The following is a 13,187-nucleotide window of genomic DNA, read 5'->3' as shown; positions in this document are numbered from 1 at the left end:
GGCTGCACAGCCATCCCAGGGTGAGAGTAGCAGCAACAGCAGAAATAGAGAGGATAGAGGGGCATTTCAAAGGCCAGATAACAGGACTTGGTGCCAGATAGAAGAGTGGGAACAATAATGGGTGAATTCAGGGAAACTGACAGGTAGAGCTGCCCCTGATGGAACTAGGACAGTTGGGAAAAGAACTTTGAACCCTTTGCTAAGGGAGAATCCATGCTCTTCCTTAAACTCCTCTCCCTTCTTAAGTGCAGACAGATTTGAGGCCTGAACCCTGAAGCTGAGCCCTGAACACCAAGGAGCCGTGTGCTGCACTGGAGTGGGATGCCCCTCGGGGATGCCCACCTACCGGTCATAGTCCATGACTGAGATGAGCAGGCTGACTTGATCCATGTTTTCCGGGGGAATGTCGAAGATGATGGCCTCATTGTAGACAGGATTGAGAGTGTTTTTCTTTATGGTTGTTTTCTTTTTCTTCAGCCTCCGCCCATCACAAAGCAGGGACACTTTGACATAGGGATCTGTGCCAATGGGGGCAGAGGAAAGAGAATGGAGTGTGTTCAACAGATGTCCGCAAACATCATTTGCAGCAAAGGGACTGAAACCCTACTGCTGCTCATCAGATGGTATCAGTGGGTTGTTAAAATAATTAAAGCACCTTGTATTTATATAGCACACCTGTTTCTGAGGACGCTCTGTGCTTAATAAATGCAGAGTCTTTAGCTACCTCATTATTCTTGGGAGAGCGCCTAATGGACTTTTACTAATGGGGAAGCTGGCCCCAAATCAGACATGACACCTGCCGGTGGGTACGCAGTTCACAGCCCTAAATCTCAGCTCGTCAGCCGCTGGCTGACTCAAAAGGGTGATGAGGCTGAACAGTGACACAATTTCTTTCACCTATGTGGAGTCCTCTTCTCTGAGTGGCTTTTTTGTTTTGCCAGAATTATAAACCCAAGCATAAAGGTTGGGGGTGGGGGAGGGAAAAATAGGACTCAACAATGGCCGAGACACAATGTGTCGGAGTGAAATGAACAGCAACGGTCACAATGCTGTGTATGTCCTCCCCACCTGACAACATAATTGTGGGTCCTATTGTCTCAATAATCTTATTTCCATTTGGTATCCACAAGGTGGGAAGTGGCCCTGCTCTCTGCTTCCCTGGAAGCCGTTTCCTGCCCACTTCTGGGCGGTGGAGGCGGAGGGAGCTGTGGCCTGGGGAGACTCAGGGCAGCTGGTTGCCATTTCCTTTCTCAGATTCTTAGATTCTCTCCATCCTGCCAAGATAAGCTTCTGTTGAACTTCCACGTGCCTCCCACCCTTTTGTTTTCTTTAGTTTTCTGAATGGATATTTCTTGGTCATCTTTCTACCCTGAAATTTTCTCCTCATCCAAGTGAAGTGACACCTAGTGTATCTCACAGCACAGGTGTCCCGGTTCGTAATTGTTACTTATGCCTTGCAGCTTAAGAAATGGGAGGGCGGCTCACAGGTAATGATAGCTTTTGAGACCTGATGTGCTGAGATACCTTGTTGCCCAGAGGCCAGGGCACCTGTGAATCTGTCAGGAGCCGAGCAGCTGCTTCCCAGCTCTGTGATTCATAGGCATACGGGTCTATCTCCCAGACATTGAGCACCCACTAGGTCCCTGGACTCCCTGGCATCATCCAGGTGGCAGATGAGGCACACGGTGGAAACAAGGGAGAGCTGCAACACCTGATCGGAAACCCCAAGCCTTAAAGGCGTTTCCACAGAGCTGTGACTAATCCATGTGACAGCAGTAGCCACGCCTTAACTATGGGGACATGAGGTTGGGCTTATGGGGAGACCATGAGGTGTTTAATCGGCCTGCTATCTCTAACTGCACATTTTAAAAAGTCTTGTCTCAGGGGGATTTTCAATAAAAAGGAAGTAGCAGTTTTGAGAACTGGCATGAGACAGCGTCCTGGTTTTCACAGATTCCATTCTCCATGGATACGCCCCAGGACATGACTCAGGTCCAGGTAGACAGATGGGCAGAGCTAGCCCCAAGACCCGTCTTTAACACAGCAGCTTGCAAACTCTGTAAGGATATACTTTGCCTTGCAAAGTGGCTCCAGACTTGAGGTTGCTTAGGTGCTGTCTCATTCCCCTGCTCTGCCTTATTTCCACACACTCCCATGTAAGAGCAGATTTCCATATCATGAAGCTTGGAAAAATAGAGGCAGAGTCACTTGTCCCATGGGCCACTGGACAAATGCCTTAGCAGCCTTCCCTAACTCTATTCACCGCTACAACAGACTCCCGAGTAGCTGGGATTACAGGTGCATGCAACCACACCTGGCTAATTTTTTGTATTTTTAGTAGAAATGGGGTTTCACCATGTTAGCCAGGCTGGTCTCAAAATTCTGACCTCAGAACCTCAGGTGATCCACCCACCTTGGCCTCCCAAAGTGCTAGGATTACAGGTGTGCACCACTGCTCCTGGCCAGCATACCCTTTTTTTTTTTTTTTTTTTTTTTTTTTTAAAGAGACAGGGTCTTGCCATTTTGCTGAGTCTGGTCTTGAACTCCTGGGCTCAAGCGACCCTTCCACATCAGCCTCCTGAGTAGCTGGGATTACAGGATGTGCCACTGTGCCTGGCTGCATATGAAATTTATAAATTTCAGTGGACGTATTTCCCTTGCAGGAACCGACACTTTCACCTGCATCCGTGAAGCCAAGCGGACAGATGACTGTTCCCTGGGCTTTTCTGGGGCAAAAGCCTGTGGTTTCTAGTGGATGGCTGGCCCCAGATGATCTTGGAGGGCCTTCCTTTCTAACAGCCTATGATGCTGTATGTAGCTGAGGGAGGGGACACAAAGAACAGCAGTGTATTTCAGCCTCATTATCACGGGAGCCATCAAAATTTAGCATTTAGAATGCACTCACCACCCCTTTGTAGCATACTGGTCCTTATTATTATTTTGTGCTATTTTTAGTGTCATGGTTCTAACAGATAGGCTTAGAGAATTGGTTCAGGGCTAGTTTAGATCATGGAGAATAGGAAGATCCTGGGTTTTAGATGTCAGTGCCACACAATCCAGGAATAGGCAGTTAACAAGCTCCACTCACTTCCAGCTTAGTCCAACATCAAATAAGTCTGGGCTGAGGGCAAACTCAAACTCATCCTCAAGAACAGGAGATCTAGTTTGAGAGGCTCCTAGCAAGCACACCTCCTCTGCTTTACTCTTGGGACAGGTTCCTCATGCTGTGAATTCAACCATCCATTCATTCGGTGCCTATTTATTGAATGCTTACTGTGTTTTACCCACTGTTCCTGATACTTGCTTACATCAATGAACAAAACAGACAGAAGTCTGTAATGAAAAGAGGACCCTTGCATCTTTGGAATCAAGCCAAGGTTTAATACCAGGTTCCAAACGCAGGTGGAAAAGAGGGGCAATTGTGAGAGGGAGGTCAGAACTTAGCATGAAAAAAACCTCACACCCCAAACCCTCTGATTCAGAGCAGCTTTTGTGATGACCTCTGAGACTTCACCACCGGCTTTCTCTCCAGCACATCAATTTAATTATACCAGAGAAGATAGTGTGGAGACTTAGGCAGCAAAATCCTGTTTCCCTCAGCAGCCTCAAGAGTCTTCAGTGAATTTTCTTCCCTGTTATGCACTTATTTGCTATTAAAATGAAATCTACATTGGCTATATTTTAGGGGAGCTGACTTGCTGCTGCCTGAGCCTTTCCCAGGCTAGAAGAGGTCAGTAATCTCTTCCCCACGTCCTGATGTGTGTGGGTAGCTCCGACGGACTCAGAGCTGCAACAAACAGGTTACTCTAGGATTTCCTGACCACCTTGTCCTGAAACTTTAGTTTTCAAGGCCTGATAGCTCCTCTTCATCCAGCCGCTCTAGGTTACACCTGAGTCAGGTGTTTTTGGCTGGGTCATCACCTCCTTCCAGCAACTCATTATACAGAAGACTCAAGCTACTCCTCTGCCGTTTCCAAACTCAAATACCTTCTTCCACAACTTAGGGACTTTCCAACAAATAATAAAAAATACAAAGCAAATATGAGGAAAAATCTTTAATATATTTCCTTCTAAGGTCAGAAGTACCTCCTGAGTGGTTTTACGTTGGAAAGCTGAATCATTGAGAGCCTCTTGAGCAGAGGAACGGGGGGATCTGGGGAAACGAACTCAGCTTTTGTCCACACTTGCGATTCTGAGTGCAACCCAGACCATCCTATGTGCCCGTACTTTGGGAGGTTTCACCCCATTTCACTCCTCAGAGCAGTCTGAGCTGATGAGGGAAGGAGGCTCCCAAGACCCAAGCTGCTTATGAGACTCGAACTTCTGACTCTACTTTCAGCCTGCAGGACTCTGCGCGGCTGCCCCCAAAGAGGCATTTCCTCTGCTGCTAGAGTAGGACTCTATTTCTATGTTCCTGCTGTACCTAGCAGCTACCTTTGTGCTGAGGCTGAGGCCAGGAGGCCTGCAGCAAAGCATCAAATACAAATGCGTTTTGCTTTTCAGTGGATTTCTTTCACTGGTTCAGTGTATAGAACCGCTGCCAATGTATAGAACACCTGCACGGACCAACAAACATTTACACACTCAGACTTGACATCACCCGGGGCCTCATATAAACAAGAAAACTTATTCTTAATTTTTAAATCCTATACGTTTACTTCTTATTATCTCTCTCTTCTAAGAGAAAGAATGGCAGTAACAGATGATAGTTACTGAGTGCTTATATGTATTAGGAACCATTCTGAACATTTACATGAATTAACTCATTTCTTCTGAAAGCCACCCATGGAAGGTATTATTATTATTATTATTTATTTATTTATTTATTTATTTATTTTTGAGACTGAATCTCGCTCTGTCACCAGGCTGGAATGCATTGGTGCCATCTCTGCTCACTGTAACCGCCGCCTCCTGGGTTCAAGTGAGTCTCCTGCCTCAGCCTCCCGAGTAGCTGGGACTACAGGTGCATGCCACCACACCAGCTAATTTTTGTATTTTTAGTCAAAACAGGGTTTCACCATGTTGGCCAGGATGATCTTGATCTCTTGACCTCGTGATCCGCCCACCCCGGCCTCCCAAAGTGCTTTTCAGACTAGAAAACCAAAGCATTTACACAGCAAGGAAGTGGCCGAACTGGAGTTCGAATCCAGGCAGTTTGGGTCCAGAGCTGGTACTTCTATTCTAAGAATGCTGACAATTCTTTCCCCCTCTCCCCGAATACCCTTCCAAATCCCAATGTCTGGGCTGCTGGCAGGCCACTCGGGTTAAGAGAGGTACCTGAATAGCCTGTGATGTCCATCGCCTTGAGGTTCCGACACTTAATCACCGTGAGGGTAAGCCTGCCTGCCGTGGGCAGGTAGCAGAGGGAGAACATGATCTCTCCCAAGTCCACACTTTCCTGCAAAGAAGCAGACAAAAGGGTAGATGAGGGCTTGCAGGCCATGGGCCTCATGTCTGTTGAGGCTCTCTGGGGTCAGGAGGGGGCTCTTGGAGTCACAGTGCCATGTCTCTAAGACCAAGGGACTGGGCGCCATGCTGCGAGTAACCAGGTATAAAGGTAATGAAAACAATATTGGCTCTTCAGTACAATTCGCGCCTTCCAATATTCCCTCTCAGGGTCAACCACATTCTTACTCTGGCCCTTGCCATTCTGCTTTTTGTCCATGCCCCTAAATAAAATCACCCCCAAATCAAATTCCAGTATAGCAGAAGGTGAATGCCCCCAGCTTTCCAGGAAGGGACTGGCTGGGGCCAGGGCTGGGCCTGCTGTGGAGACAGCCACCCCTCTGGCACACAGAACCCCGTGGCCTCCACAGAGCCGGAGGCACCGCCTCCAGGAAGAGCATTTCCAGCTGTGAGGCTCCCAGCAACTCTGCGAGGCAGGGCTTTCTGCACGCTCCCCTCCATTTCACAGTCGAAGAACTTGCTCAGGGTTACAAGCCTTGCCAGCTGCTTGGACTCCTGACTCTTGGGGAGTGCTCCTTGCACTCCACTTTTGAGCAATGCCCTTCAGCTCACCTAGGAAGCAGCTCAAGGGACCCCTCACCCTCCTGCACCTTGGCTCACACTCCATCCACTTGTTCATTTGTGTTTCCACTCATTTAGAGTGCCTGCCACAGGCGCCATGCTTTGTGGAGAGTGTACAGCCCCATCCTCGGCATGCAGATGATCTAGTGGGGTGTAATCAGTTAAAAGAAGGAAGGTGCTGGGGTCCCCATTTTCCTCGGGCACATCCCCTGGCTCCCTAGGCCCCGAGTCAGGAGAGAGACACATAGCAAGTGCCCTGTGCCCTGGCATTGATCCTGTGGCAGGGGCAGGTCGGCGTCACATCTGGCTAAATGTTCCATGTCTCGCAGAGGCCCCAAGGTACGAAGAGAAGCCCCTTTATTTCCCTTAATAACCCTCCAAGCCCCAAGTTACTGAAACCCTCTAGGTTCAGTGAGCACAGTACTAGGAACCAACCCACTGGACACGCACCGTGTGCCAGGCCGCTGCTAAGGACTTTGCTAGCTTACCTGGGTGAGTCTAACCTCAGCCCTGTGAGGTAGCTGCTGCCTCTCATCATCCCTATTGCACACAGGAGAAAGTGAGTGTTTCGTGGAGTTAAATAACTGGCCCGAGGCTGTGCAACTGGTGAGTGGTTTGGTGCCGGATTCTTCTATATCAGCGCCACTGCTCAAACACCTTCAGCGGCTCCTGCTGTTTGGCTTGTGTGATCAAGCCTCATCTTCTTAGCTTGCACTTGGGGCTTCCAGAACCTGGGCCCGGTCTAACCTCCTTGCCTATGGCTCTCTCCCTCGTCTATGCCAACCCTCTGCCCCACACAGCTGGTACATCTTTGGTCCTTCCTTTTTGCCCTTGTCCTCTTGGCTTGGATACTCCGATACCTACATCACGCCCCCACACCACACCCCTAAGGGCCCTCGCCCGGGGTCCAGACCATAGCAAGCATCTCTCCCCCACACCCCTGCAGGGCTTCCTATCCCTGAACAGCTCACGGGAGCCACCAAGTCCCCTTTGCCCTGCAGCTGTGCCCCCAGCATCTAGTGACGAGAGCTCCTTTTGGGACAGGGACCTTGCTTTGCACCTGCTTGTGCTTCAGCATGCCCAGCAGGACACAGAGCAGCTACAGAAATGCTCACAGAAAGGGGCGCTTACATTTTAGTAAAATAACACAGGCAGGAGTGGTTCTTTGCGCAGTGTTGTGATTGTTAGAGCCCTGGGAAGAACTCTGAAAGCTTCTGTGGCCCCTCTGAGAGGGAATGAGTGAACAAAGGGCCGCTGTCACCATTTCCCCACCATGCCGTGTCCTACGGACGCAGAGTTGCCTGTGCTTTCACAGGCTGTCTCATCTGGGGGAGTCTGAGTGATTTGTTATGGACCTGGGAGGCTTGCCTGGGATTTGAGGGGTCCCTCGGGGTAAACAGCATCACCCCAGGCTCTATGAAGTGCTCTCAAGGATGGCTCCCTCCAGGGGAGCAGTGACCCGCAGACCTCCCTGGATTTTGCAGGACTCCTGCCCTTTCTCAAAGGACTGTGCCAGCTGGGGACATGCAGGTGCTGAGTCTGCTGTGTGGTGCCGCCCCTGCACTAAAAGTGAACTGCGCTCTCCATCCACGGGCGCAGCCAGGTGAAAGGACTGGCCCAACATCCCACTGGGACCTGGAGGCAGAGAGGAAACCGGGGCCAGAAGTCCAAAGCCTGGCTCCAGGGGCTTCCACGTGGGGTGGCTGCCCTCACGGTGCCCGGTGGCGAGTCAGCAGCTCTTGGCATCCTGTTCCCCTGCAGAAGACTGTATTATTTAATAAGGGAAAATAAACAGGTTAATTTTGAGTAAGAGATGAGAGCTGAGCAGACAGAGAGAGTCAGCATCTCCTGCTAGTCACTCTCTCTTGCTGGAAAGCCAGGCCCCAGCTCAGCCCTCACCAGGTCCTCTCTCTGCACTACCTGCTCTCAAGAGGGTTCCGTTGGATCCCACATGGCTTACCAGCGTTTTATCCTCATTAGAGGTGTTTGAGACTTTGGACTTCAATAAAACCAGGGTTACCGGGGGCTTCAGAACAGCCAGCACGTTATTGCTTTCATCTTCACCTGCTGTCAGGAGAGCCTGCCTTAGGGCCCCCGACTGGTAATGAGCTGTCTGGTGCAGGAGAGGTCACTGCTGTCCAGAAAGCAGCAGGAACCAGCGTTGCCCTCTAGACTCCTAACCTAGGAGCTGAGAGGGTAGGTCTGAGCTCGGCAGCAGCTGGCTGAAAGTCTTGGCTAGTGCTTGCAGGAGGTGAACCTGCTGCCAAGGGAGGGGAAACCCGGATGTTGGCTTCTGTCCTTTAGTGCAACTTGAGGTTGCTGCCCATAATAGTAGCATTCTCTTTGGCTGCAGTGCCCAGGGTGTGGGCGTCTGGGCAGCAAGATTCTAAAGGGCCACCTATCCATTGCACAACACTGCACTCCCTGCTTCCCCAGCGGCCCATCTGCAACAACTGATTAAAACACTTCTCTCTCCTTGATACAGTCACACAGTCCTGGGCATAGGAGAAGAAATCCTATTTGTGGGCTGCCCACGGAAGAGCAGTGAACCATGAATCGGGAGACCTGGACTTTAGATCCTCTGCCCCCGGTTAGCCGTGAGACCTTGAACAGGTCATTTTCCATCTCTGGTCCTTGGGCTATACAATGAAGGCTGTTCTAGATGAGGTGATATATCCTCAAGGTCCCTCCAGCCACGAGAACCCAAGATTCCAACTGGAAAAATCTACCAGCCATCGCCAACTGAGATGACCCAGGGATGCTTAAGTGGCCTCTATTGCTCACCTCAAGGAATCTAGCAATTTCATTTTGAAATCCAAATGCTCCCATTTCTTTAGTCCCCATTGCCCCTCCAATGTTTTGTTCTTCTCCAAGGCCAGCCACGCTTCCTCCTAAATAAGCAGTGAGTGATGTCGGTGCCTCTGAGTCCATCCTGGGAATGCAGGCAAAGCAAAGTAAGAACAATGCTTCCCTATTTCTTACAGAATACTTTTAGTCTCTTAGTCATTAAGTGGCTTGTCTGAATCTCTCATCATCAGCAGAGAAGCATCCGCTCCACTTTCAGGAAAGCCATGGGAGAACTAAAAAGATCTCAGAAGCACTGGGCAGGAAGTGCTGCTAAGTTCCCTAGGGGTTGTGGGAGGGTCGGGGCGCTGGAAGAGAGATGGGGTGGAAGCCAGTTGGCCTCCAGTGGATAGAGAAACACTGACTGAGCAACCCCGCATTGCAGGCCTGGGGCTCGATATTAGGGGTACAGAGATGAGTCAGACGTGGAAGCCAGATACTTGGAGCTGAGCCAGCTCCCATGATATCTTCCCCCATAGTAACACAGGCCTCCTGTTCATAGCACACACTACAACTCTAACTTTTATGTTGATTTGGGGATTACATGATGAATGTCTGTGTCTCTCACCAGATCGTACGCTCTTTAAAGGCACGAATGGGGTCTGGTTTTATTCATCCTTATACCTTTCATGTGTAGCCCAGTGCCTGATGTGTAGCAGGTGCTCAGCAAATACTGGCTAATGAACAAATGGTGGAGAGCATGGATTTGGGGTTGGGCAGATCCATCTTCCAGCTCTCAAGACTACGAAAGGTTAAATAAGCCATGCTACTCTCTTAGGAGACATGCTACTCTCTTAGGAGAAAGTAGGCTTAGGAGAGTAGTATGGCTTGCTTAACCTTTCACAGTCTTGGCTTCCTAACTTGTACAGTGGGATGAATATAGGACCCACCTCTTAGAGGTTGAATGAGGTAATTTATGCAAACTGCTTAGCACAGTGGCTGGCACAGGGTAGGTGCTTAGTAAGTACTGGCTGCTATGATAATTATTGCTACTATTATAAAGAGCTCATGGTCTTGGAACAGGGGTAGGGAAGAGAAAGGCATATCAGGAAGTAGTACTGTTTAGTTTGATGGGTGCAATAATAGAGGTGCGGGCAACATGTGGGCGAGCAGAGCAAGGAACAAGGAACTCAGCCCCAGATTTCAAGGTAGGCTTCCCAGAGAGGGTGATATTTGATAGGATCTAGAAAGGTGAGTAAAAGTAGATTTCTGGCAGAAGAAAGCAAGCAAGGGCTTTTGCTTTTTTTTTCTATGGAGAGGGATCAACAGTGCCTACAGGCACGGAAGGGGCAGGGAATGTCCAGGGAGCATGAGAGTTTCCCTGTGGCTAGAGAGCATGGTGATGACAGGGTGGAGAGCTCCCAGATGAGGCTAGGAACAGGGACCCAGGCAAGCGCCAGCCTTGCCTGACTAGTAGCCCATACTTGAAAGTTTGTCCTTGATTCTGCAGATGATGGGAAACGGACTCTACCCCTGCTCTTCCTTCTCTACTTCCTACTCAGTCCACCATGTCACCTTCCAGCCAGACACCCACAACAGAGACCATTTTCATTTGTGTCATTCATTTGTCACACAGCCACTAAATGTTGGAGGATCCGGAGAGGTATTCTACGGGAGGAAGATAAAAGTACACTCAGCAAGATGGTACCCAAGGGCAGCGAGGGAGCCAGGGACCTGACTAAGGGCAGCGAGTGGGGTGTGGGGCCGCTTTACCTGGAGTGGCCCTGAAAGATGGGGAGGAGCAGCCAAGAGTGGAAGGAGCGCTCTCGACAGAGGGGCTAGCAAGGAGCGCTGGGGGTCTGGCTCGAGGAGGCAGATGGCGGCTGTGGTACCGAGGTGTGCAGAGAGTACCAGGGAGGTAAAGGGAGGACTTGGAAGTGCTGGGGGATTTTGCTTCCTATGAAAAGCAGAGCCCTTGGAGGGCTTGCGGCAGTTTGAGACTTCAGCAGCTTGTAAAGAATGGGTGTCAGGGCAGGATAAAAGTGAGTGTGAGCTCAGATGCCCTGCCCTCCACTGCCACTCAGTTCCCGAGCTGCGGGGCTTCTCTCTGATTGTCCCCAAACTCTGAGGCCCTCTCTTCCCATCCCCCTGCACTACCTCAGCTCTGGCTTGCACCTTCTCTGCCAGATCCTTGCCCACCCCCTCCAATCCATCCTCCTTGGTGCAACCAGGAGGTCGCTCTCCTGCTCGGAATTCTTCAGTGGCTTCCCATTTCACACTTGTTTTGTAGTTGGAAAGCCTCTTCTTCAGATGAAGTATCACCCAACAGCCCAGTCATATACGGCAGCTGAAAAGTGGCTCAGAAACAGGGCACCCAGTGCACCTTCAACCCCTCATGCTATCTCCTTGGAATTTTTAGAAAGAGCCAGCATGAAAGTCACTAATCCAGACTCACATGGCATTCAAGCTTCTTCGAGGGGTGGCCCTCCCCTTTCTAGCCGGCCTCACCTCTCACAGTTCTGCCCCCGGGGCCCTGCCCTCCAGCCATAGTCACCATGACATTGAGTGTCTGCTGAGTGCCTCCTGCCCTAAGCGCTTACGTGTACGGTGCCATAAAATCTTCACAAAAGCCTTCAGAGACGGCTCCTATTATTATCCTCGCTTTTTACCTGGGGACACTGAAGTATGGAGAGGTTACGCTGCTGGCCCAAGGGTACAAAGCTACTAAATGGGACAGCCGGGATGTGGACAGAAGCTTGAGGGACCCCTCTTTCAACCACCACACCATCCTGCCTCTCAATGATTTGGCCCCCCTAAACGCTCCAAGATCGTTCCCACCTTCATGCCTTCGTCTGCTCTTTCTACTGCCTGAACTAACCTCTCCGTCCCTCTGACCATCCTGGACACCCCTTATCTTTCCAGGCCAGCTGTCCTGTCACCTCCTCTTGGGTCACCTCCTCTGACTCCCTTGATCTGGCCTGGGGTTGTGCTCCCATTGCCCAAGTGTGAGTGGTAAAGGCCAAAGGAGAAATCTTACAGCTGCCCCAAGGCAGGACTTCCAAGAGGAACCCCGAGGGATCAGGGGCTGCAGGAGGGTGGAGACTGACTCTGTCCGCCCCACATCCCCATGGCTGGCTCAGTGGTGGCCTGAGGGAGAGGAGCTGTGGGAGTGGGCACTCCTTCCTGGGGTGCTGAGAGGGGGCCCCTGCTGTGAACACCCACCGGCCTGGGTGACGTGAGTTGGTTCCCTGCTCCTCCTCAGGCCCGGGCTCTTAGGGCTTCAGCAAGAATGCTGGGGGTGGAAGGGCGGGATGTGTCTGTTGTGACGCGGGGCTTCCTGCTGGGTGCTGGGGCAGGTTCTGTTTGTTCTGAGCTCCATGCCTGCTTTCACTCTCAAGTGCTTCTCTGCCCCACGGGCCTTGCATCATTATGAATAAATGATCAACCAGATCGAGGCTCCTTAAATCAATTCAGTCTACTCCTGCTTCACCCTGCCGTGTGGACACAGAGCTAAGGACTGCCCCGTGGAGGAGAGGGCACTCCCAAGCCGGTGTGGAGCAGCGGTGCAGGGAGGATGTGGGTAAGATCCTTGAGGCCCAGCTTGTCCTAGGGACCCATTGAGGCTACAGCGCATCAGCGGGAAGCAAATGTTTCTGCATCTGAGCATCTTCAGGGAATCAGATGGTTTTATTTAGGAAATGTTTTCTCAGCCTCTCCTTCATGAACCTGGCCCTTGAAAAGAGGCTTAGTATTTCACATGCACCATTACTTTTGGGCAAATATCCATGAGTCAGAATCACACTGGGAGGTGCAGCTCTCTTCCTAAGGACTTTTTAAAAGGTGGGTGGAGAAGAAGAGGGGCTGTGAGGGGGTGGAAAGGAGCTTGAGGGGAATGGAGTTTGGAGAAGTTTTAGAGATGATGCGGCAGTGCCTGGTCAAGCGGGACATCTGTGTCACAGGGTGCTTGTGCATGAGCGGCCAGAGCCGAGGACCTCACTTCAGAGCTGGTCCTTCCACTGTCATCTTCATTAACCACAGGGGCAGCGTGGGGAGGAAATGGCACATTAATGTGGTTAATGATGAGAATCCATCTGCATTTCTTGCCACAAGTTGTTCTGCCGTGTGGCGGTCAAACAGCTGTCTTTCCCCTGGGAAAAGGGCAGTCATCTCCGTGGTGAGGGATCTGCTCTCTGCCCCTTACAGGGCTGTGGGGGCTTGGACTCTCAGCAGAAGGGAAGATACCTTGGTCCCCAGGAGTCTCTTGGGGCAGCTGAGGAATGTTTCTTGCAAGCAAGTGCCCTGAGGGGGGGGGGGTGCCAAATAGGCAGGGCTTTGGTCTCAGTCAAAGGCACATGCCCGCACTGCATGACAGTGGC

General features: G+C 50.9%; 1 protein-coding gene across 6 annotated transcripts in view; it reads right to left on the bottom strand.

Moving 5' to 3' along the window:
• The window catches only part of SYT6 (synaptotagmin 6), a 63,408-nt gene that overhangs the window by 9,057 nt on the left and 41,164 nt on the right, over positions 1-13,187 (bottom strand). For all 6 annotated transcript variants that reach the window (XR_745600.3, XM_010344048.3, XM_039460867.2 and 3 more), the window contains 2 exons: positions 5,278-5,398; positions 347-518 (listed from right to left, as the gene is read on the bottom strand). Coding sequence is in view for 5 of the 6 variants with exons in the window: in XM_010344048.3 (XP_010342350.3) it covers positions 347-518; positions 5,278-5,398 (293 nt within the window). In the remaining variant the exon portion in view is untranslated. The remainder of the gene's footprint in view (positions 1-346; positions 519-5,277; positions 5,399-13,187) is intronic.

Source organism: Saimiri boliviensis, chromosome 11 (genome assembly GCF_048565385.1).
Source record: "Saimiri boliviensis isolate mSaiBol1 chromosome 11, mSaiBol1.pri, whole genome shotgun sequence".
In the NCBI taxonomy this organism is placed as follows: domain Eukaryota; kingdom Metazoa; phylum Chordata; class Mammalia; order Primates; family Cebidae; genus Saimiri; species Saimiri boliviensis.
Note: the sequence above shows the minus strand (reverse complement) of the source record. Positions and strands in the feature narration are given on the sequence as shown.